Here is a 24,167-nt window from a genome sequence, read left to right as displayed (position 1 = left end):
AATATACATGTATAATGTAACTAACTCCATATCACCATGCTCATCACTATAATTACATGCAGAAGTAGAATTGATGATAGAGGAATTTGGGTTTATAAGATATGATTACCACATTTCTGTCAGTGATTTTTCTACCTTGAAACAAATCATTGGACCATTTTTGGATTACCTTGCAGAAACATATTCATATGTGAGAAGCTTTTTTGAGAACAGTGTTTGGTGTGATTACATATGCAAATATGGTTCTTTATAGGGTTTACCTGGTACCAGTGGTCCTCCAGGAGAAAATGGAAAGCCCGGTGAAGCAGTAAGTTGCATTTCACTTTTTAAATTGCAGAAAACAAAAGGAAAAATAGTAATAGTACTATTTCTCAACTACTAACATTTTCATTTTGTATGCTCTGGTATCTGTCTTAATATTATGTCTTGAAATGTTAATTATAAAAAAGACAAATTATAGAAAAGGCAATTAACACATAAAGGGTTTGGATTTTACCATAAGATAATAGAGCTTAAGAAAGATAGCATAGCTTCAGGATTTGAAAATGTGTATGCTATACAAACAGGTCAAATGTATATTTTGCTTTTGCTTTATAATACATATTGATATTGACCCAACTATACAATCCCAATCTCTTAGGGTCCAAAGGGAGATGCTGGTGCACCTGGAGCCCCAGGAGGCAAGGTAATATCTCAATTCATTCCCTGATTTCTTCAGTATTTTCTAAAACAATTGGTTAGTAATACATTTCCAGTTTAATGTGCCAAAATATTATTTTTTCAGAAGAGCAATCTCACGAATGTTTGGTGAAAATACTTAAAGAACTCAGAACATTTCCAATATGTAAAGTTTGTTTTATAAGGAAAATTCAATTCTTTTAATGTTAATAAGCACCTACAGAATCAATCATGGACTTGAAATTTCAAAAGGGAAATGCTGACAATATATTGATTGTATATAGAAGCGTTTAGCTAGAAGAACTTAGAAAATTTGCCTTGTGAATAAAATAATGATAATGTATGTTTCAAGAAAGCTTATATTTTCATGAATTAAGTATCCCTGCTTCATGTTTATACCCTAAAATTTCCAGTTTCCACATAGATTTTCTATATTTCCACATTTTTTCTAACTATAAAAATTTCCAAGTTGTTACCAAATATAAATGGAATACCATACACCAAAAGTAATGTTATGTAAGATATTTGGATTAATTTCTAGACTTGAGTGTTCTGATACACATTTCCTGTGACAGGGTGATGCTGGTGCCCCCGGTGAACGTGGACCCCCTGGTCTGGCAGGGACTCCAGGTCTTAGAGGTGGTGCTGGTCCCCCTGGCCCCGAAGGAGGAAAGGTAACCCAGAGAGTTCATTTCGCCTAGATTTTAGAAAAAACATTCTATTTCCATCTTCACACTCACTATCTCTCTCCCGATTTTAGGGCCCTGCTGGTCCCCCTGGGCCACCTGGTGCTTCTGGTACTCCTGGTCTGCAAGGGATGCCTGGAGAAAGAGGCGGTCCTGGAAGTCCTGGTCCAAAGGGTGACAAGGTGCTAACTTCTTTTCTCTTGATTCTGAAATAAAATAGATATTTTTGGGTTAATGGAAAGCAACACAACTTGAATGTAACCTATTTTTAAAATTAATGTTATTATTTAAAGGTAGGTGGAATTTGAGATAGATCCCCAATTCCTAATATATACCCCCAGAAATAGAAAACCCTAAGGTCTGCCCCTTTTCTTGGCAGATTTTCAGAGGACACTTCTCATTTGCTGACATTGACTTTTATTTGACAGGGTGAACCTGGTGGCGCAGGGGCTGATGGAGCTCCCGGGAAAGATGGTCCAAGAGTAAGTATTCAGATTCGGAAGGCTGGCCCTCACCCACAGCTGCTGTGAGACTGTCCTTCACATGGCTTTTTTTTTTTTTTTCAAAAACTACTTATGAAAAATTAGATCATACTTTACCTACCTTCTGTGCATTAGAAAGATCAAAATGCCTCGACTGTTTAAATTCCCAGTTTATATCTCCCACTATCTAAAAGGAATGGAAATAAAAAAAACTCACTCTGAAGTCATAATGAGTCACTAAAATCCAAGATAACCAATACTACTCACTAAGAAACTTTTGATTTTACAAAACATTGGAATCCTGTGGTAGCACTATGTAATACTATGCAGCAACAAAAAGGAATAGATTATCAATACACACAACAACCTATACACATCTCAGAGACATCAAAATGAGTGAAGGAAAGTCAATTTCAGAAGATACATCCAGCATGATTCCATCCTGACAATATTTATGGATAGTATCAATTCGATGATTTAGAGCAGATTAGTAGTTGCCAGGAGTTAGGTGTTCATACAAGGTTGCACATGTGATAAAATTATATAAAGCTACATACAAACCCATAGACACACCATGGAGTCGAATACAACTGGTGAAATCGGAGTAACTAAGTAAGGGTTGTAACATCAGTTTCTTGGTGTGGATGTTGTGTCGTGGTTGCCTGAGATTGTTTACATAGGGAAAGGAGCCCAGAATGTCCCTGTAAATTTCTCTGCAATCTCCTGTGAATCCATCATTACTGTATAATAAAAATTAACAACAAAACAAAAATATCATAATCAATTCTATTCCTACTCTCAAACATCTTCTAATATGACTGCAACAGATAACCATAATTCAGTCATTTCATAGATACTATAGTTCCTATAGTTTTCATAACTCATAAATACTTCCCTTTTAATAAATGAGACCTCATTCATTGTTAAAGTTATCTAATACTTCAGTTGTGTAATATAAGTAAAGCAAGTAAACTAGTACTTGAAAATTCCAATTTGAAAAATGTATAATATTTCAGTAGATAAATTAAAAATTTTAAATTATCAAGCATTTGAATAAAGGATCATACTTTAATTTTCAAAGATTATTACTGTGATGTCCTATAGCTCATCCTATTCATCTCCCACAATGGAGATGAAAAACAATGAATCAATGAACTGCTGTTGGATCTTACTGTCTTCTAGGGTAATCCTCAGGGAAACTTGCATTTACTAAACTCTTCAGTATCACACATTGAGTAAAGCACATACCGCAAGAGAAATTACATTTCGAGTTTAGGAAATGAATGATAGTAATGAATTCATCTTCAAAATTTAAAAATATATTTATATTTTCTTTAGGGTCCTGCTGGTCCCATTGGTCCCCCTGGCCCAGCTGGCCAACCTGGAGATAAGGTAACACTTAACCCTCCTTGGGCAAGAAGTAAAGTATCTTTGACCTTGGATGAAGAACAGTGGCCATATTGTTTGTTTTCCCTTTTTACAGGGTGAAGGTGGTGCTCCTGGACTTCCAGGCATAGCTGGACCTCGTGGTGGCCCTGTAAGTGCTAAAGACATTTTCAGCATATTTTAGACCCACTCAGACACAATCTCTTCATGTTACCCTTAGCAATTTGGCCCCAGGTGCTCCAAATCTCAATTTTAGAGTTCTATCACTCACAACATATGAAACGCAAAGGAATGCAAAATTTATTAAATTTAAAATTTACAAGAGACAATTTTAAATCATGACCTTTTCTAAATAGCTCTGGAAAAAATGTAAAAATGATACAAACAATACCTGAAGTTACTTCAAACATGCTCATGAAAATTAAATTAAAATATAACCTTATATTGGAGCAAAATTTTTGAAATGCATGAATGCTTCTAGGTTTGTAAGTTAATCCTTCTTAAATCTACAAGACCTTTGCCTAAGAGTCCTTATAGATCTGAAATTCTCTGCCTTCAGGGTTTGAGACCACAGACAGCATTATAGTAAATCACTTTTAATAAACTAATTACATAGTTTTTCAATTAACCTTTCACTATATTTTAAAATACACTTTTAAAATTATACAATAAAATATTTTAAATATTTCACAATTTTCTTCTTAGTAATGCATCAATCAATGACTTTTTTTAGAAGTAGAAAAATTTTCAGAAATTAAACTATGTTAGCTTCTTGTGTCTATCTCTGAAAAGGTGTACTGCCTATGGGAAGGTCTCTCCATTGCGACTAACAGGGATATTTTTCTCTTCAGGGAGAGAGAGGTGAACACGGGCCTCCAGGACCTGCTGGCTTCCCTGGTGCTCCTGTAAGTATGAATATTTAGTCACTCAGAATCAACACCTTGCAAAAAAAAAAAAAAAAAAAAAACAAAACAAAACAAAAAAAAACAGCAGAAGTGCAAGGCAAACTTGGGTTCTAATCCAGCCTCGATACTCCATTCCTTGTTGCGTTATGTTACTTATTTGATTTTTATTTTTGTTGTACTACTCCCACTCCTCCTTTTTAAAGGCTGAAATAAAAATGCCAGTCCTTCCTCTCTACCTGCATGGTGAGGCTAAAACACACCATAGATACTCTAAATATTTCTAAGGTCTTTCACTGTAAGTTGATACTAATTAAAATTTACTCTAAACTCAATCTTTCTCAAAGCTTCATTTCCAGATGCACAATCCTTGGAGAAACTTCCTCTCTAGTGGCAAATTATATACACTTTATATTTCCTTGATTGTCTTCTCTCATGGAAATGCCTTTACTGACTTTGCAGTCATGTTTTCAGACATCTTTCCTATATTATTTCCAAGTCTTTCAATCTGAAGAAGTCTATATTCTGAAAAGAGACAGTGATAAACCAAGCCTGTTGTAAAGGATGGCGGTGACAGGTGGTTGTTTCTGCATATAGGGACAGAATGGTGAGCCTGGTGCTAAAGGAGAAAGAGGTGCTCCCGGTGAGAAGGGTGAAGGCGGTCCTCCTGGTATTGCCGGACCCCCTGGAGGTTCTGGGCCTGCTGTAAGTTTCCATCTCTCTCTCTCTCTCTCTCTCTCTCTCTCTCTCTTTCTAGTCCCTACCCCCACCATGGAAAACATGTAGTTTATTATTATTATTTTAAATCATGCTTCCCTCCCTCCATCAATCCCACTCATTCCTCCCTTCCTTCTTGTTCTTTAATTTCTACAAATGTAGTTTATTATTAATTTGATATTTCATGCTGAGATAGCATGTTCTGATGGCAAGAGTTTAATCTTTGTGGAAATACAGTTTTAAGTTTAAATCTTGGCTCCAGCAGTCTAGATATGGATTCACTCAAGTTCTTTTCACCTCTTCATAGAGTTATTGTTTTCCCATGATGCAACACTTCTCTCACATTTTGATTTCGGTGCTGTCCTCATAGACCTTTCCCCCTCCATTTCACATAGGGTCCTCCTGGTCCTCAAGGTGTCAAAGGCGAGCGTGGCAGTCCCGGTGGCCCAGTAAGTACTGACAGTCTAACTACTGTTCTCTGCACTATTATTGAAAAACATTCATTCCTGTCTTGCTATGTAAAAACTGTTTTCAAGATACGAGAGCTAAAACAGAGTTGAAAAATTATAATCACTCACCCATATTTGAGTTATATGAAAAATCCTAAGAGGGAAAAACAAGCCGTAAATGTCTTTGAGATAGAAAGCAGATGTATGACTTTGCTTACTCTTTGTGCACAGTGTAGATATTTGCTCTACTTTTGAAATTCAAAAATAAATGATCATTTCATAGGGTGCTGCTGGCTTCCCTGGTGCACGTGGTCTTCCTGGTCCTCCTGGCAATAATGTAAGTATTTTTAAAAGTCTTTTCTCATTCTGTGTTTCAGGAAGAGCATTCAAATATTTATAGCATAAGAAACTTACAAATTGCTACTGACCTGCCTGTTAAGTCCCATGTAAAATTATTGAAAGTAGATAAAATAAGAAAAAAGATCACTTTTTCCATTATAAATATTCAAATGTAAAACAATTCTTTGTAGGGTAACCCAGGACCCCCAGGCCCCAGTGGCGGTCCAGGCAAGGACGGGCCTCCAGGTCCTCCAGGTAGCAACGGTGCTCCTGGCAACCCTGGAGTGGCTGGACCAAAAGGCGACGCTGGCCAACCAGGAGAGAAGGGATCCCCTGGCGCCCAGGGTCCTCCAGTGAGTGACTTCATTGCTTTATTGATTGACAATATTGTTTTGATTACTGATCACAAATTAATAGAGGAAAACATAGTAACAAGGAACTATGTCTTCATCATCTGTCACAATAGGGAGCCCCAGGCCCACTCGGACTTGCAGGAATTACAGGAGCTCGGGGTCTCGCAGGACCACCAGGCATGCCAGGTCCTAGGGGAAGCCCTGGCCCTCAGGGTGTCAAGGTGAGTAGCCACCTTTCACTGGACTTTGCGTCCTTGGTAGCATTCAGAGATCACTTAACCATATCAAATATCAAAATTTCAACAAAACGCCATATAAATGATCATGAAATTAAAATTCGCTATTGAAGATTTAACTTATATGCCAAACCTACTAAGTGTATATTCTTCAGTTACAAAGAAATGTTTATAAAACCTAATTCTAATGTTTATCATAAACCTATGATTTCATGAAGGTTCACCGTTATTGTTTCTTACAACACCTACATCTATTGTGCTAAAATGTATTCTGAATGAGATAATCATGTAATTGCTCAGCTCTTTGGCATCCAGAGTCACTGAACAAGTTGAAAAATGCAAGAAACTTGTTTCCCCATGGTTCCCCTACAGAAGGCATCGTTTTAAGAAAAAAAGTCAATAAAAATTGAATAACACAGGATTGTCCTCAGTGAAGTAAATATAACAAATGTTAATTGATTTCACAAGTTTAAATGAGATCTTCCACTGCTTTGTACAAAGGGTGAAAGTGGGAAGCCAGGAGTTAATGGACAGAATGGAGAACGTGGGCCTCCTGGACCCCAAGGTCTTCCTGGCCTGGCTGGCACTGCTGGTGAACCTGGAAGAGATGTAAGTAGTGTTTCTTGGGACATCTTCAATCAGCCAGGTAAATTGGATCATTTATTTAATGTCAGACTGAGCATTAATATCTAAAAGAATAAACAGGACCATGCAGCCAAGATCTCTTTCCTTCTCTGTTAACAAACTTTTTTTCATTATGACTTAGAATAAAATAGAATACAACTTGAAGACCATTTTTATGAATATTTACCCAATAAATCATTTTAGTGGAGAAAATATTATATCTAACCAAATAAGGAAACAAGTTGATGGGCAGAGTCCCAATTAACATCTTTTTGTGTGTGTAAAAATATTCAACTATCTGTGCTTAGTCATATCTCATGTTTTTCAATTTTCAAATTAATATTATTTTTATTTGAGACATTTTTACCTAAGCCCTTTTCTGCTCCTACCTCATGAAATTTTCATACCATAGATATACCGTATATCTGTTTAAGTATCATGCCCTTCAAGGAACTACACACCACTGTATTTGCTAAGATTTCTCCTCTTCAAAACCCAATGTTCAGCCCCTTTAGTGAAGGCATGACTTAGATGGTATTTAGATGACTCAAAGGAACTTGATTTTTTTCTCTCTTTTTGAAATCAGGGAAACCCTGGATCAGATGGTCAGCCAGGCAGAGATGGAGCTCCTGGTGGCAAGGTATAACAAATGCATGTGAGACAGGTTGTTGTCATTGGAGCAAATGATCATCATATTTATGATGGATGTATGAATTTGTTTACAGGGTGACCGTGGTGAAAATGGCTCCCCAGGGGCTCCTGGTGCTCCTGGTCATCCAGGCCCCCCTGGTCCTGTTGGTCCAGCTGGAAAGAGTGGTGATCGAGGAGAAACTGTGAGTTCTGAGAAACGCCATCTCTTCTTTCTTATCTATTTCCCTCAATAAAGGGATTTGTAGATAAAACATGGGTTGTCAGATCTGCCAATCAAAATATCTGTTATCATTTGTTTGAGAGCTTTTATGTTAGTCATTCCTTAGGCAAATGTAGTGATAAAGCTACACTAGAGATTTCTGGCAGTAATCAATGGAAAATTCATTAATAGAACACCAATTAATACTGATCAGAGTAACTATATATTTTCTGGGTAAATGCAAGACTGAGTTAATAGAACTTGTTCCTAGTTGCCCTGCTTAGTTGGCCAGTAAAGATATAAACAGGGAATGGACTTTAAAGGAGAAAACAATATTAACTTCCAATAATAGTATGCATATGGAATTATTCATTTTAAAAATTGTAGCAATGAATATAGCAACCTCATGACGGTTTGCTCATTCGTGTATTTTCATTTAGGGCCCTGCTGGTCCTTCCGGTGCTCCTGGTCCTGCTGGTGCCCGAGGTGCTCCTGTAAGTTTTGTTTTGTTTATTTGTCTGTTTTTTGTTTTCTTCTAACTTCTTCTGCAACATAGGAAACATTCTGTTTTCTGGTATGTTCAAGAAGAAAACATTTAAAGTATAGAACTATGCAGTAAATAGTAACTGTCCTTTTATAGTACAGAAAGCAATCCATGTCCTGAGAGTTCTTTGGGACTAGGTCTATAAGCATCAATTATTAGAACCCCATGCCTTTATCAGTCCCAAATTTAAATAATCACAAAAAATAGTGTTATCCTTTATATAAAGTGTCTGCCAATTAGCATTTCCAGCTAATTTAGAAATCTAGACTGTCAGAAGAATAGATTTATTATAAACTCCATTATTTTTCCAATATGTGTTTGTGTACATGACCTTCATGTAAAATGTGTTTCTACAGGGTCCCCAAGGCCCGCGTGGTGACAAAGGTGAAACGGGTGAACGTGGCGCCAATGGCATCAAAGGACATCGAGGATTCCCTGGTAATCCAGGCCCTCCAGGTTCTCCAGTAAGTGCATTTGTCTTGTTTGAAAATCCCCTCTAGTGCATTTTAATTAAGGACTAGGTGAATTTTAGAGATAACAGGGAAAATGTCCCATCTTTAAAAGCTTGGACTCAAGGCCTTATTTGAAATGACAGTTGGGAGAAACCATAGGGAGATTAAGGAAAGAGAAAACAGTGTTTCATCCTGATCCCCACGCTTCTTTGTCTGAGCTTGAATATGTACTTTCTAAACCTTTGAAAGGTCTTCACTCACACTCATCTTGCCTTTCTGTTCAGGGTCCTTCTGGTCATCAGGGTGCAGTTGGTAGTCCAGGACCTGCAGGCCCCAGAGTAAGTACTACAGACATCTATTGAAAAGTCTGAGTTTTAAAATGTTTGCACTGCAGGAAGATATTCTCACATTATGACATCACAATGATTTTTAGGGACCTGTTGGACCTAGTGGCCCCCCTGGCAAAGATGGAACAAGTGGACATCCAGGTCCCATTGGACCACCAGGGCCCCGAGGTAACCGAGGTGAAAGAGGATCAGAGGTAAGACCTCACTTGCACATGAGTGATTCGCTATAATCTTGAACTGTTCAGAAACACTGCATGGTATTTTAAACTGGTAGAGTAACTTCAATAATGCGATTATCTCATTTAGAAATAGAACAATGACTTTAAAATGTTCACCATATTAGGACTTTTTTCATCATACTATAATGGAGTGGTGGGCTTATATTTTGATAACTGTGGGTGAGCCTTATGTCTTTACTCAAATCTGTTAATGAATGAATCATAATAACATCTGGCAAGTTAGCCAAATGGACATTCCAATGTTAAGCTTACACTAGAGGTAACACAGTTATGTTAATAATAATGATTTACATTAATATAAAACATTTGACTTCTCAAGCAGCTTCCACAATCCCTAGTTTGCCACGCAAACCATCATTCCTAATATTTTCCTATCCTAAACTTATGGGGTGCATGGGATAAAAACTGCTATCTCCACAAGTTAGACACATAGCAATTGAACCATTAATAAGTTATGTCATAAACCAAAAGATACTAATTTAATGAGAAATTTGGGCTCAGAATCTAGGTTCCCGGATTTTATTTCTTGTGCTTCATGGGCTATTTGCAAATATCAGTTATATAACAGAAAGAATAATATAATAAAATTTGTGCTCTAACACAACTGCTTCTTACACATAGGAAGAATATTTCTTGGTAATTAATTGCAGTTATTATAAATTGGTTCACTATAAAAGCACTGAGAAACATGATTGTGGACAGTTTTTAATGTATTTTCCTGGAGTAGCGGCATTTTTTTTTAGTGGGAACCAGATAAGTCCAGTTCAACAATGCATGTTTTACTCATCCTAGGGCTCCCCAGGCCACCCAGGACAGCCAGGTCCTCCTGGACCCCCTGGTGCCCCCGGTCCTTGCTGTGGTGGTGCGGCTGCCATCGCTGGAGTTGGCGGTGAAAAATCTGGCGGTTTTGCCCCATATTATGGAGATGATCCAATGGATTTCAAAACCAACACCGAAGAGATTATGTCTTCACTCAAATCTGTTAATGGACAAATTGAAAGCCTCATTAGCCCTGATGGTTCTCGTAAAAACCCTGCTCGGAACTGCAGAGACCTCAAATTCTGCCATCCTGAACTTAAGAGTGGTACGTGGGGGATCGTTCATGCTCTCAGTGATAAGATTATGGAGAAAAGCTGCTTCCACTAGGATTTGAGGAAGAGAAAACTTCCACTGTGAATAGAAAATATTTTGTAGCCAAAATAGTACTTAAAGAATGTTAATTAAATAAAAATAAATCACAGTGTAAGAAAAATTAAAATTGGCAGATATATAGCATAGCATAAATGATGTCAAAATATTCCAAATATAAAAAATTTAAATACAGTCTTTAGAAAGTTTATTACAAACCACTATTTGATATGTTTCTGAATATCATCACAAACTTATTTACTGAAGTAAAATGCATCATTGTGTTCTCAGGATTAAATACATATAATTTGGTACAGGCATCTATAGTTTTGTCATTGAATATTTATTTATTTATTGCAATTTAATTTATTGCTGTAAATCTAATATTTGATTTTTTAAATTAAGAAGCAAATGAAAATTTTCAAAATACTCTATAGAATGGAATATTATGGTAGTCTAAGGTTTTGCAGATACAGGGTTAATTATTTCTTAAAAATTACTTCAATCCTTGAAATACCTTGACATGGAACATTGCCTTTGATAGCTGTAACGTCTCGAAATTACTTAAAATAGAAAAGAACCATCGGTCATGGAGACTTTAGACTTAAATCTATTGGCATAAATATGGGTTAGACAACAAGCTTACATTATTAAGCAAAATTACATTAGTCACTTTTTTTTAATTTAAAGATTTTAGCAAAACTCTATTCAGCAATACTCTATTCCAGTCAAAAGCTCTAGGCTTGGTGCATAAGCATCATGCAAAATCAAGATGTTATATTTTATTTCAGTGTTATCTGTAGTTACTGCTGAGTCCTTTATCTTAGTAACTTCAGTAGAAAAGGTCCTCCACCATGCTATTTATATAATACAAATACATTAGCAGCCAACAGTATGAATGTTTTAGCAGGTAAACAAATTAAACAAAGTAATTCTGTTCCACATTTCACTACTGGATTTTATAACCAATCACCACTGTCCTTTTGTTGTGACTACTCAGGAGAATACTGGGTTGATCCTAACCAAGGCTGCAAGCTGGATGCTATCAAAGTGTTCTGTAACATGGAGACTGGGGAAACATGCGTAAACGCCAATCCTCTGAGTATCCCACGTAAGAAGTGGTGGACGGACTCTGGTGCTGAGAAGAAGCATGTTTGGTTTGGAGAGTCCATGGATGGCGGTTTTCAGGTGAGAAGGCATATAACCTTTTAAAATAAGTCATCCCTACTTTCCTGACAAATTTCATTGCCCCTATCTTTTCATTACAAACCTAAGTTAATTATCAAATAGAAGAGCTCAAATGATTGTTTTTAAACATTCAGGCAATCAGGTGATTATCCTTTTATAACTTTCATATGTTGCCCCTCCATAAGCGCTAAATCAGATTGAATTACTTTGCATGCAAACACCTGTACTTCTTAAGATCTTTTTTGCTCTGACATCTAATAAAAATATATTCATATGTAAAATATTCATCAAGTATATGAACAGCCTGTACTACAATGCCCATTGTAATGCCATGTGAATATCTTACATGCAGTGGAAACTAGAAAGCTAGAGCAGTTTTCTGTGTTCCCTATTACAGTTTAGCTATGGTGATCCTGAACTCCCTGAAGACGTCCTGGATGTACAACTAGCATTCCTCCGACTGCTGTCCAGCCGAGCCTCCCAGAACATCACCTATCACTGCAAGAATAGCATTGCTTACATGGATCAGGCCAGTGGGAATGTAAAGAAAGCCCTGAAGCTGATGGGATCAAATGAAGGAGAATTCAAGGCAGAAGGAAACAGCAAATTCACATACACAGTTCTGGAGGATGGCTGCTCTGTAAGTTACATTTTTATAAACATAGGAAATTACATGCCAAGCATTTCTAGTTTGACCATGTTATTTTGAAAAGAAGTAATAAAATTAATAGGGTAAACAAAAATAGCCTTTTTTGTGAATTGTATCTACTGATTGATCCCAGGGAATGTCAAGTATCACAAAAAGTCACTAGATCTTCTTGCCCCCCAAATAAAAACCAGTTGAAATGATAGAAATTTAAACTAATCTATAACATAAACTTTATTAGTTACTGTAGAATGATGATAATTATATATTCTGCATGTGTTATATGAATTCTCTCTAAAAATCTTTGTTTTTTTTAAAGTTTTAAATGTTAACTTCAAATCTGTCCTTTGTTATTTTAATTGGTGGAGGAAAATAGAGAATTCACTTCTAATACTAGCAAATTCCGTTGTGAGTGGCCTGTCCATTTTTTAGTAAGCCAACTGTGTACCTGGTAGCAATGAACAAAACCAGACCTCCTAACAACGGGCTCTCCTATGGCGATCCCCCTACCAGCTTTACTATGAGGCCTCCCAAAGGTTTGGGTTAAGAATATGATTTATCAGCTAAGAGGATTACAGCTCTGAAGCAGAGCAGATGTCCTGTGTGCACAAGATGACATGGCCTACTAAGAGGTCCCATGAGAATGGGCAATTTCCAGCTTGATTGGTTGGAGGAATTGTAATGATGATCACTTACTTACTTACTTATTATTTCTCTTTTTCAGAAACATACTGGGGAATGGAGCAAAACAGTCTTTGAATATAGAACACGCAAGGCTGTGAGACTACCCATTATAGATATTGCACCCTATGATATTGGTGGTCCTGATCAAGAATTTGGTGCGGACGTTGGCCCTGTTTGCTTTTTATAAACCAACCTCTTTCTGAAGCCCCAGCAGAAAATTGCACATTTTATATGTGTTCCTTTTGTTCTAATCTTGTCAACCAGTACAAGTGACCAACTAAATTTCTGTTATTTATTTCCAAAATTTTGGAAAAATAATTAGACAAAAAAAAGGATACTTTTCTGATTTTTGCTGTTCCACCAAACACATTTCAAATGTTTTTGTTTTATTTTTTTACCAATTCCAATTTCAAAATGTCTCAATGGTGCTATAATAAATAAACTTCAACACTCTTACAATAACACTGTGTTACATTGTTTGAATCTTAGCCCAACCTTTCTTTCTGAAACAGTCAAATATGAAATTAGGAATGGCCTCCCTATTTCAACTACCTCAACTGGTCAGAAACATACATAAATTCTATGAGTCCTACCCAAGCAAAAAATTCATATAAGCTGACAAAACTTAACAATTGCATTGATTAATTCTTCAGACTATTGGTAAAAACTAGAGTGTAGTGAAATTTAAAGAAAGAATCTTAAAGCCACATTTATTTGAATTTTGGGTATCAACTGCTTTTAAAGGTGCTTCTCTCCTTCTCATTGCTGGAGAAGATTACTAATACTTTAGAAGGCTTTAAAAACACATGTTATGGTGCTAATGTACTTTCACTTTTAAAACTAAGCCAGAAATGTTGGCTTGCATTCAAAACATAAATGCACAGTGTCTTTGTCTCCTAGCAGGAATATTAATTGACATGCCACAGGGGACTCTCTCCCTCCATCCTGGGAAAGTCCACAAGTAAAAGCAGATTATGGGCCTGCTCTTGTCACAATAACACAAAGAATGTTTTGAACTCTAATTTTGTAAGCTTGTATGTGGTTCGATCCTTTCTTTTTCTTACAGACACCCATAATAAAATATCATGATGAAACATCCCTGGTTTTTGTCACTTTTCATGGATTTAATAAAAACGTGTGCACTCAGAAACTCTAGTGATTTTCTTGGGAGAGTATATTGAACTCTAATTCCCCAGTGTTAATAATGATGTAATGATTTATAAACATGTTACACTGCATCTTCAAAATACAAATAATGCTCAGTAGGGAATCCTGCAGAGTTTCACAACATAATTAATGAAACCCCTGGGACATATTTAAAACCGGTGTGTTCTATTTGAAAGAGTTCATTCCTGGAAAGTCAAGTACTAAACTGGGATGTCTCCAAAGTGGGAGTAATCAGAGAAGAAGATGCTGGGATGAGGAAGTAAGATGAGACTGATGACACACATTAGTGTAATTCACTACTATTGAATGATGCCACTTATCTGTGGAATCAAAAAGTTGAACTCAAAAAGCAGAAAGAAGAATGATGATCACCAGGGTCTGGTGGTGCTGTGGAGTTGGGGAGATGTTGGGCAAAGTATACAAAATTCATTTAGACAGGAAGAATAAGTAAAAGAGATCCATTTTTACAATGATGACTATAGTTAATAATAATGTATCAAATGATTAAAAATTGTTAACGATAGATTATAAGAGTTTTTCATACACACATAAGTATATGAGGTGATGCATATATTAATTAGTTCATTGTGGACATTCCACAATGTACACATTTTTGAAAACATAGTGTTACACATGGTAAATATATACAACTTTTATTCGTTAAAAAATAAACAAATAATCACTGTTCTAAAACTATTAAGAGGGGTAGACAGTTAACTTAGTGGTTAGTTAAGATGCTTATGTCCCATATCAGAGATTCCAAGATTGCTTAAGTGGCTGGGTCCCTGCCAGTCACCTGGGAGACCAGGATTGCATCCCTAGCTCCTGACTTTAGCCCAGCCCAGTCTCAGCACTATGGGAATTTGGGAAGTGAATCAGCAGATTGGGTCTCTCTCTCTCTCTCTCTCTCTCGCTTTCTCTCTCTCTCTCTCTCTCTCTCACACACACACACACACATCACTCCCTCTCCCTCTCACTCCACCTGTCTCTTTCTGTCCTTATGTTTCTCAATAACCACATTTCAAAACAAATCATGTTGCCACCTAAAGAGGACAAAGACGGCTTAAGTTGTTTGCAGATAGTAGCAGGATTGGTAGGCCAAATAAATATAGGAAAATTGACAGACTCTGGATTAAATGTTTGCGATAGGTAGGGTAGAACTAGGAAAGTGCAGTTTGTATCCAAGAGAGAGAATGTGGAAGTGATCTATGAATGGAGTGATTTTCACTTAAAAGTCATAGCTTAAGAAGACAAGAGGAAAGGCCTACTAAGAAAGAGAAAGCTGCCCATGAAGTGAGCACAAACATGGCAAAGAGACGAGGAGCACTCCCAAATCCAACAGACCGTTTTATGGGATAGGGGGTTGTGCCCTAACTGGATGTGCAAATGAGGTTGAGTTTGGGCAGCACTTAGTGTGCATCATGTCTTCTAGGAGTCTCATGGTGAGTCCTCATGGATTTCAGCTTACATATGCGCAGGGCATCTTCTCATTCCTCATGTAGGAGACAGGTGCACTGTGGCAAAGTGGGAATATTGGATTAGCATGTAAGGGTGAGACCAAACCCTGCCTCCTTTCAGTCTCCTTGCCCCAAGATGTTCTTGCTGTCCTTTAGGATTAACCGTTTATCTAAAGGAAGTCGCTGAATTGAAAGAGTTATCTTTCAAATCACAGGACTCAAGATGTCACTTGTTTCTCTATTAGATAAACTCTTGAGGACCAGTAATGTGGAAGGGTTTCGTTTAGGGGAATTCCAAGTCTGGCACATGTAACTACCACATGCATGTAACCCCAAAACAGCTAAAGCCTAACTGGGCATCATAGCAATTCTCTGAAGAGTAGGGCAACACTGATCAATCAGGCCACAAGTATCATTGACAAACCAGGAAATTGGACACAAACTGATCATGTCCCAACTTCGATACGTAAGCACCCATCTCCTAACCTGGGGGCACAGGAATTAAGTGATAGCTTCATGGCTCCTTACTCTGAACTTTGAAAATAAATTCTTCCCTTCTTCCATTAAGAAGGATAAGGATGTGGAGGAGGAGAGGGAGAAAGAGGGAGATGGAGAGGGAGAGGGAGCAAAGAACTCTACTAAACGATATGTTGCAATGTCATCAGAAAGTGCAAGACTGCTTATGAATGTGGCTGCTTTAGCAGTGGTTAAAGGGGAAAAATGGCAAGATCAAATCCCTAACTTCTTTACTCAAGACACAGCAGGAAATCTATACCCTTTCTATGACTGCACTAACATAAATGTCATTTTTGAAGGAATTAGAAATTCATTGCTTTGCGAAAGGTTTGAGATCATCAGAAACCAAATAGTATCTTAATTCTGCAGATAACCACACTTCAATATAAATATAAATATAAATAAGTTTTCCAAATCTCTTTTTGATTGTTATACAAATGGAAATTATCAGGATACTGGGAATTCAAAAGGAGTATGTGCAGGAATTCTCATTTAAAATTTCTATTTCACATTATTTCTCTAGCTATCTAAATAAAATGCCTATTCCCTTCCTGACAGTATTTCTGCCATTCTCAAAATGCAAGATGCTTTCAGATGGACACTGAACCTAATGGTTCAGATTCTGATTACAACACCATGTTCCACACTGGAGTAACTGGGTTCAAATCCTGGCTCCAGCTTTCTGCTAATGCAGATGTAGGGAGGTTGCAATGACATCTCAAGTAGTTGGGTCCCTGCCACCCATGCAGGAGACCTGAATTGAGTTCCTGGCTCCCAGCTTTGGTCCCAGCCCAACCCTGGCCATTGCAGGTGTATGGGGAATGAACCAGTAAATAGAAGTCCTTGCTTGTAGAGCTTTCGCTCTCTCTCTCTCTGTGTCATTCTCTCTCTCTCTCTCTCTCTCTCTCTCCCTCCCCAAAAATGAATAAGGAAAGAAAATGCCTAAGAGAAATCACCAGTTTTCCTCATACTTCGTTCCCACCACTATTTGTAGTCTGCAGATTTGCAACTAGAGTCAGATTCCACAAGACTTCAGAGGATGGCAATTAAAAGGTCAGACTCAGAAGAAGGCTTCCACACAAAAAGGATGGAAGGATTGAATTGAGAGAATTGTGCAGACTGGACAAAATTTACCAATCTATGAAAGTAACAGAGAGTTCTAGGAATGTTATCATTATTAACATGGTGGTTTGGCTGTACCTAGGACTCCAAGGTATCCCAAGGTAAATGAATTTGAGACATCACAAACCTCCTGGCAAGTGAAGAACATATTTCAAAAACTAAAAGGACAGAAATGCTGGAGTGGTTTTATCATAGGGGTATGTGAGACAACTTCTCTTCTAATTGTGTTCTCAAGTTGAGTCATGAGGTCTTAGGGCTGGCAAAATAGAAAAAAAAGGGTTCTCAGGAAGAAATATCTTTGGCAGTATCTAAGTGACAACTGTCCTATTCCATAGGCCTATTTTAAGGGCTGTCTGGGACAGCCATACTTACTTTTTTTAGTAAACAACAATGAATACACAATGAGGTATTATTTCATTTTAGTTATAATGGCTATTATCAAAAAGACAAACAAAAACAGATGAGGAATGGAGAAAAGGCAATCCTTATACACCTTTGGTGGGAATTCAAGTTAGCGTCACTATTATCAAGAAAAGTATGAAGGTTAATCAGAAAAACTACAGATGAATCTATGATATGATCGGACCATTCCTTTCTGAGTATATATCTTAAGGAAATGAAATAGCATATTGAAGAGACACTGGTTCATCACAGTACTACTCACAATAACCAAAGTATGGAATCAACCTCGGTGTCCCACAGTGGCTGAATGGACTATAAAAGATGATATAAAATAACACAGTAGTGTATTATTAGCCATAAATTAGAATGAATTAGAATGACACTTATGGCAAAATGAATGGACCTATAGATCATTGAAAAAGACAAATGCAGACAGATACTTCATGTTCTCTCTCATATCTGGAAGATCAAAAAAGTCATCATGTTGAGTGAAATAAGCTGGACCTAGAAAGACAAATACCATATGCTCTCTCTTGTATGTGAGAGCTAAAATTTAAAGACAAACAAAAAAGAAAGAAAAAAGCAATGTCTGTGTGTGTCAGTATTGCTGCGAATATAGTTTTGTGTGTGTGTGTGGTTTTTTTGTTTGTTTGTTTGTTTTTGGCAGGCAGAGTGGACAGTGAGAGAGAGAGAGACAGAGAGAAAGGTCTTCCTTTGCCGTTGGTTCACCCTCCAATGGCCACCGCGGCTGGCGCGCTGTGGTCGGTGCATCACGCTGATCTGAAGCCAGGAGCCAGGTGCTTCTCCTGGTCTCCCATGGGGTGCAGGGCCCAAGCACTTGGGCCATCCTCCACTGCACTCCCGGGCCACAGCAGAGAGCTGGCCTGGAAGAGGGGCAACCTGGACAGAATCCGGCGCCCCAACCAGGACTAGAACCCGGTGTGCCGGCGCCTCTACGTGGAGGATTAGCCTAGTGAGCCGCGGTGCCAGCCGCAAATATAGTTTTGTCAAACTTTGTTTTGTACCTTTGTCAAACCAATGGTTAAGAATGTCATATTATTAAGTTTTAATTATCTATGATTAATTTAAAATTTATCTTATATGGGTGACATGATCAATTTTGATTCAATTATTATTTATAGCTGTTGTCTATATTCCCACTCAACTAGAGTTTGTTGTTTTTTTTTTTTTTTGATTTTGATTTGTTAAATTTCTTATTAGATTAAGCATTAAGCCTTTTTGCTGTAACGTAATTTTAAAATATGTAATTTAAAAACTAAAAATTACAAAGACAGAAAGGGGAAGGAAGTAGGGGAGGAAGGAGGGAGGAAGGGAATATCTATCATCAATGCCTAGGGAGCCGTAATTCCATTCTAATTCTGAGTTGGGGTTTGGATTACTCATATCCAAGATGGTCACAGCTAATTCAAGTACTATCATTCATGTTAGCATGTATATACTTAGTAAGTCACGTAGATTTAAAATGTTTCTTGAGCATGTAATGTGTACCATGCACTCTCATAATATCTATCCTAATTTCCTTTCACCATGAAGCAGCCCCTTTTCTATCTCCTATTGCTCCACCCACTCACTAGAGTGCCATTGATCACTCTAAGATCTGTTCTTAAAAAAAAAAAATCTTAATTTTTCCACAAATCCAGTCATCTATTCACTGCAAGGTAACTTACAAATTTACATCTGAATTCATACATTCAATGGCCTGAGGTCCTCATCAAAGTTTTCAAATATCTTCAATGAAGTAAACAATATGAAATTCTTAAAGAAGATCCTTCCAGGAAGATGGAACAATTGCTTAAAGAGAGGAATGATCTCGGGGTGTTTAAGGAAGAATGAAGGCAGTATGCTTGGGCAAAGTTAGTGTATAGGAAAAGAGTATAAGAAAAAGTCACAGAATTGGAGAAAAAGACAGATCACGAAAGGTCTTACAGTACATTTCCTTAAAATTTTCTCTGTATATTCTAATAGAATTGTGACAACGCTACATTTGTATTTGAATTTTGTATGCTGATTATATAATTTACCAGTATACCTTTCATCTATGAAGAAGCACTTTTAAAAATTTGAGTGATAATTGGGAAAAATAAAGGAAAACAGCTCTAAAAATTATAGCTCTATAGGGCACACTTGGTGGAATGATTAACTCACTGCTTTGGACACCTGCATTCTATATTGCAGAGTACTTTGTTTCAATCCCAGCTCCTCTGCCTCCAGTTCCAGCTTTCTGCTAATGTATACTCTAGTGGACAGCAGTAATGGCCCAAATGTTTGAGTTCTTGCCGCCTAAATGGGAGATCTGAATTAAATTCCAGGATTAGGCTTCTGGCTATGGCATGGTCCAGTATGGCTGTTGTGGACATTTAGGACATGAACCAGTGGATTCAAGATCTCTCTGTCTTTCAAATAAATTAAAAATGAGTAAATAAATAAATAAAAATTTAAAAATAGCAACTCCAAAGTAAGGAATCACAAAATGACCCTATCTTTATCTAGTCTATATTAAAATTGTGCTTATCTGGGCTATATCTTTAGAGAAATGCTCCCATTTTTAAAAGTGAGTAAAAAATAAAAAGTATTTTCCTTTCACACATAGACATATTTCACCATTGCATCATAACTCATTAAGGTAGCATGATACAATATGGGTAAAAATATTCTATAAGGCATAGCATATATGAAAACTTTCCACAAGTTTGCAGGTTATCAAGTCTATCACAATAAGCCTCATGAGGAACCACTTACTAAGTCTATGTCATTCAAAAGAAAGTCTATAAGCCATGGCCAATATTTTTAAATAAATTATTGCCTGATGACATTTTACTCCCTTTTGTTCTCATCTCTATAAACCTTGCAAAACTTCTTGGTTATTTTCTCTTTTTTACATTTATATAAGGGGAAGAAATGTCATATATTTCATATACAGATTTGGGAGCACGGTGATCCTTCCCACCCCACCCTCCCTCCTGCCCATGCTCCCACCGTCCCTTCTTCCTTTCTTTTTCTTTTAATTTTTACAATGACATACTTTCAGTTTATTTTATAATCATAAGCTTAACCCTCCACTAAATAAAGAATTCAACAAATAGTAAGAAGAGAAAAACACTGATCCTCAACAGTATTAGACAAGGCTGTAGATGAAGTACTTTCACCAAAACGTGTTGAGTTATTTGGTATCTTCGACTACAGCTGACATGCTTAACAGAGGTGAGTCTGCCCTTACAGACCTCGAAAATTTAGACAGTAATTACAATACTTCACAGCAGTTTAGTGATGATATGATAGCAACAATATTCTTGTTACAATCTTGAAAATTAAATAGATAGGAGAAAAATAACACTTAAATGTTGTTTCAGGTTTTGTTCCCTGGAAACAAATGCTAAGACCTTAAATTAAGTGCAGCAGATTTATTAGGGAGTCATCCAGGAGATTTATCTGAAAGGAAATGAGAAAGACAAGTTTAGACAGATGGAGGCACTGTCCCACACGCAACTAACACTGAGGTTTCCGGGGTACTACAAGAAGCTCAGGAACGGAGAAGGCCCTTCAGAAGTGTGTATATATATATATATATATATATATATAACAGGCAGAGTGGACAGTGAGAGAGAGATATAACAGGCAGAGTGGACAGTGAGAGAGAGAGAGAAAGGTCTTCCTTTTGCCGTTGGTTCACCCTCCAATGGCTGCCACGGCCGGTGCGCTGCTGCCGGCGCACTGCGCTGATCCGATGGCAGGAGCCAGGAGCCAGGTGCTTCTCCTGGTCTCCCATGGGGTGCAGGGCCCAAGCACTTGGGCCATCCTCCACTGCACTCCCGGGCCACAGCAGAGAGCTGGCCTGGAAGAGGGGCAACCGGGACAGAATCCGGCGCCCCGACTGGGACTAGAACCCGGTGTGCCGGTGCCGCAAGGCGGAGGATTAGCCTATTGAGCCGCAGCGCCGGCCCAGAACTATATTAATTCACAGTAACAAAGATGCATCCTTGTACTCCTGAATCAGTCAACAATGGTGAGCCGCAGCCTGGAAGTGGTAGAGTCACCTTCCGTAAGGCAGTTTTGGTGATTAAGGACAGTTCTCAAAGGGTACATTGCTATGAACTTTCTGCAATAAAATTTCCCCCATAACTGATAAATCAATGTTTTTGTCTTTGAAGGGAAAATATGTAATCTACTCTAAGCTCCTATTCCATACTCAATTCTCTGCTACAAATGGGAAATATGCTTTGTAATTGCATCTTTTTAGTAAAGTTCTGTTTAGGATATATAAGTTGCAATCAAATGAAATGGCACAAAATCATTCAAATGGAACAATTATGGATAACCATAAGAGATAAGATAGTAGATCAGAAAAAGAATTTGTCAGTTACATTACATTGCCAGGACAGCCATCTTTAAGAAGATAATACTTGTTGCACAGTAAAAATAAAGGATATGATTTGAGTAGACAGTAGAGAAATAGGAAGCCATTTAGGACTAAGAACAAAACAAGAGAAGAAATAGAGGCAGGAATGATTACACTATGTCAATTGGACAACGAGGGACCCAGGCTACATAAGTCCATTCATTTCTTTTTTAAAATTTTTTATTTTAATTTTAATTAGTTTTTAAGAGTCAATGTGCTTTGTAGATACAATTCTAAGAACATAATGATGTTCTCTTCCTCCCTCCCTCCCACCCTTTTCCTTCTCCCGTTTTTTTAGCTTTTGAGATAACATGTTTTAAATTTACATTACAGTAAAAAGGCTTAATACAACCATATTATTGAAAAATTCTCAAATACAAAGCTCAGAACCAAGTGCTCAAGAAGATTCAAGGAAAGTGGGAGATCATGAAATTTAGTAAAATCATGACGACAAAAGTAACCATGTCACAAGACTCAACATAATAAATTGTATTCAAAAAATCTGAGTACTAGAAAGCCACAGGGAGGAAAAACACATGTCCACTTGCAGGTCTTCAAAAAAAGGGGGTGGCATAGAAAATAGACCATAAATAGTAGGATGTTTGCCATTAGAGAGAAAAAGGCGGGGCACAGACCAGAGAGGAAGGGGGGAACTGCAGAGTGGTGAGGCGCATTTGGCCCTCAGCTAGTTGTAGATGGAGCACTTCATTCAGTGGTGTTGTGAGAGGTGACAGGAACAGAGAGCTTAGATTAGCAAGGTGATGAGTTTTTATTTTATTTGCTTTCAAAGGAGAGCATATATAGGTTTTAAATGTTAGCATGTTATTGCTGGAGGGGAATGCAAAATCAAGGGAACTGTGGAGAACCGTGATCAGATTTACAGGCAATAAAGAGATAATGTCTTCATCTGTTTCCTGATGCTAACATAATAACCACAGACTGCATATAAAGAAAAGTTACAAACAAAGTTATAACAGTTCTGGTTCTAGGTCAAGGGGTTACATGTGGTAAAGACCGTCTTGTTGGCAGAGTCCCAAGGTGGAATGGGGCATCACACAACAAGACTCAAAGCCTAGCCAAATAGTTTTTTAATAGAAGAGCTACACTTGAGATAACCTGCTAACCTATTTTTTCCTTAATAACAAATGAGTTAATACTTTCATGAAAGCAGAACCCTAATCATCTCAAAGATCTCGCTTGATCCTTGCATTAATGTCTCCTATTAAAGATTAAACATGAATTTCAAAAGAGACAGATAACAACTATGAAAGAAGGGAGAACAAATCTACACGTTAGAAAAAAAGAGGTTGAACCTGAAGAATCTCAGCAAGGAAGCAGAGCACTGGACTGAAGGAAGATTCACAGACTGTAGAAACACTTGGTAGGAAAGTAAAGTTACGGAGGGGGAATGGGAACAGCTGAAGGAGAACTTCAGAAACCAGGCAAGAGATGTCTCCTCTTTCCAAGTGGAAAATTTCACAACTGCAGTCTTTCTCACAGCTTTCTACGTGGCAGTTACACATGACAGTGATTCATTTGAAGGGTGGTTGAACATGATAAAATGTGTGACTGATTGAGGAGTGCTAGGTCAGGGGCGACTAAGTAGATTTGGAACTTAGACTTACACAGATGGCCGATGAAGTCATCTGGCTCCCAAATGAAATCATTAGGGAGCAATACTTCCAAAGGAAAGGGGAAAAGGACAACATGGTGTGCATGTGTTTGGAAGGGGGATGTGGAAGAAACATCACCACATGTGCACTTGGAGATTCTGTAGCTCTAAATGGTTTAAGGAAAAGGGGATCGAATTCTCGGTGCCAAGGCTGTGATTAATTCCAGGCCTGGGAGGACAAGGAGGAAACAAACAGAAGGAGGGTCTCATTAATGCTATTGATAAAACGGGGCCTGATCTTCAAATTTCAACCCAAATTTAAAACACCTGGAAACCATCCTCAGCCGCGTCACCAAAGCTCAGCTCTGCAAGCGTGAAGGTAACCACTGCCTTTGCGAAGCCACAAAGCCCAGCATTGTGCAAGGAGTCATGTCAGAAACCTCAGGGAAGAGCTTGGCCTTCAGCTTCCTCTTTGAATCCTTGGGGCTCCAGTTCTAGCTACAGATGTCTTCAATTTATGACTCATTTTTCTCGTTAGAGCAAC

General features: G+C 37.7%; 1 protein-coding gene and 1 long non-coding RNA gene across 3 annotated transcripts in view; one reads left to right on the top strand and one right to left on the bottom strand.

Annotated features, from left to right (window-relative positions):
• The window catches only part of COL3A1 (collagen type III alpha 1 chain), a 41,921-nt gene extending 28,529 nt beyond the window's left edge, over positions 1-13,392 (top strand). The window contains exons 28-51 of the mRNA XM_002712333.5: positions 254-307; positions 641-685; positions 1,254-1,352; positions 1,439-1,546; positions 1,793-1,846; positions 3,185-3,238; positions 3,330-3,383; positions 4,084-4,137; positions 4,732-4,839; positions 5,247-5,300; positions 5,584-5,637; positions 5,831-5,992; positions 6,106-6,213; positions 6,730-6,837; positions 7,439-7,492; positions 7,578-7,685; positions 8,143-8,196; positions 8,603-8,710; positions 8,983-9,036; positions 9,132-9,239; positions 10,077-10,368; positions 11,413-11,600; positions 11,998-12,240; positions 12,971-13,392. Coding sequence (XP_002712379.1) covers positions 254-307; positions 641-685; positions 1,254-1,352; positions 1,439-1,546; positions 1,793-1,846; positions 3,185-3,238; positions 3,330-3,383; positions 4,084-4,137; positions 4,732-4,839; positions 5,247-5,300; positions 5,584-5,637; positions 5,831-5,992; positions 6,106-6,213; positions 6,730-6,837; positions 7,439-7,492; positions 7,578-7,685; positions 8,143-8,196; positions 8,603-8,710; positions 8,983-9,036; positions 9,132-9,239; positions 10,077-10,368; positions 11,413-11,600; positions 11,998-12,240; positions 12,971-13,117 — 2,472 coding nt within the window. The 3' untranslated portion in view covers positions 13,118-13,392. The remainder of the gene's footprint in view (positions 1-253; positions 308-640; positions 686-1,253; positions 1,353-1,438; positions 1,547-1,792; positions 1,847-3,184; positions 3,239-3,329; positions 3,384-4,083; positions 4,138-4,731; positions 4,840-5,246; positions 5,301-5,583; positions 5,638-5,830; positions 5,993-6,105; positions 6,214-6,729; positions 6,838-7,438; positions 7,493-7,577; positions 7,686-8,142; positions 8,197-8,602; positions 8,711-8,982; positions 9,037-9,131; positions 9,240-10,076; positions 10,369-11,412; positions 11,601-11,997; positions 12,241-12,970) is intronic.
• LOC127491587 (uncharacterized) lies at positions 1,437-9,043 on the bottom strand. 2 transcript variants are annotated; one of them, XR_011387203.1, is made up of 3 exons: positions 8,960-9,043; positions 1,968-2,033; positions 1,437-1,570 (listed from the first exon to the last, which is right to left on the bottom strand). It is a non-coding gene; the product is annotated as an uncharacterized lncRNA (long non-coding RNA). The 2 variants fall into 2 exon arrangements; XR_007920337.2 differs by lacking the exon at positions 8,960-9,043 and adding an exon at positions 2,420-2,537.
• Positions 13,393-24,167: the final 10,775 nt, after the last annotated feature.

The sequence above is a fragment of the Oryctolagus cuniculus genome, chromosome 3, assembly GCF_964237555.1.
Source record: "Oryctolagus cuniculus chromosome 3, mOryCun1.1, whole genome shotgun sequence".
NCBI lineage: Eukaryota > Metazoa > Chordata > Mammalia > Lagomorpha > Leporidae > Oryctolagus > Oryctolagus cuniculus.
The sequence above is the reverse complement of the archived record's forward strand: the minus strand, read 5'-3'. Positions and strand labels throughout refer to the sequence as shown.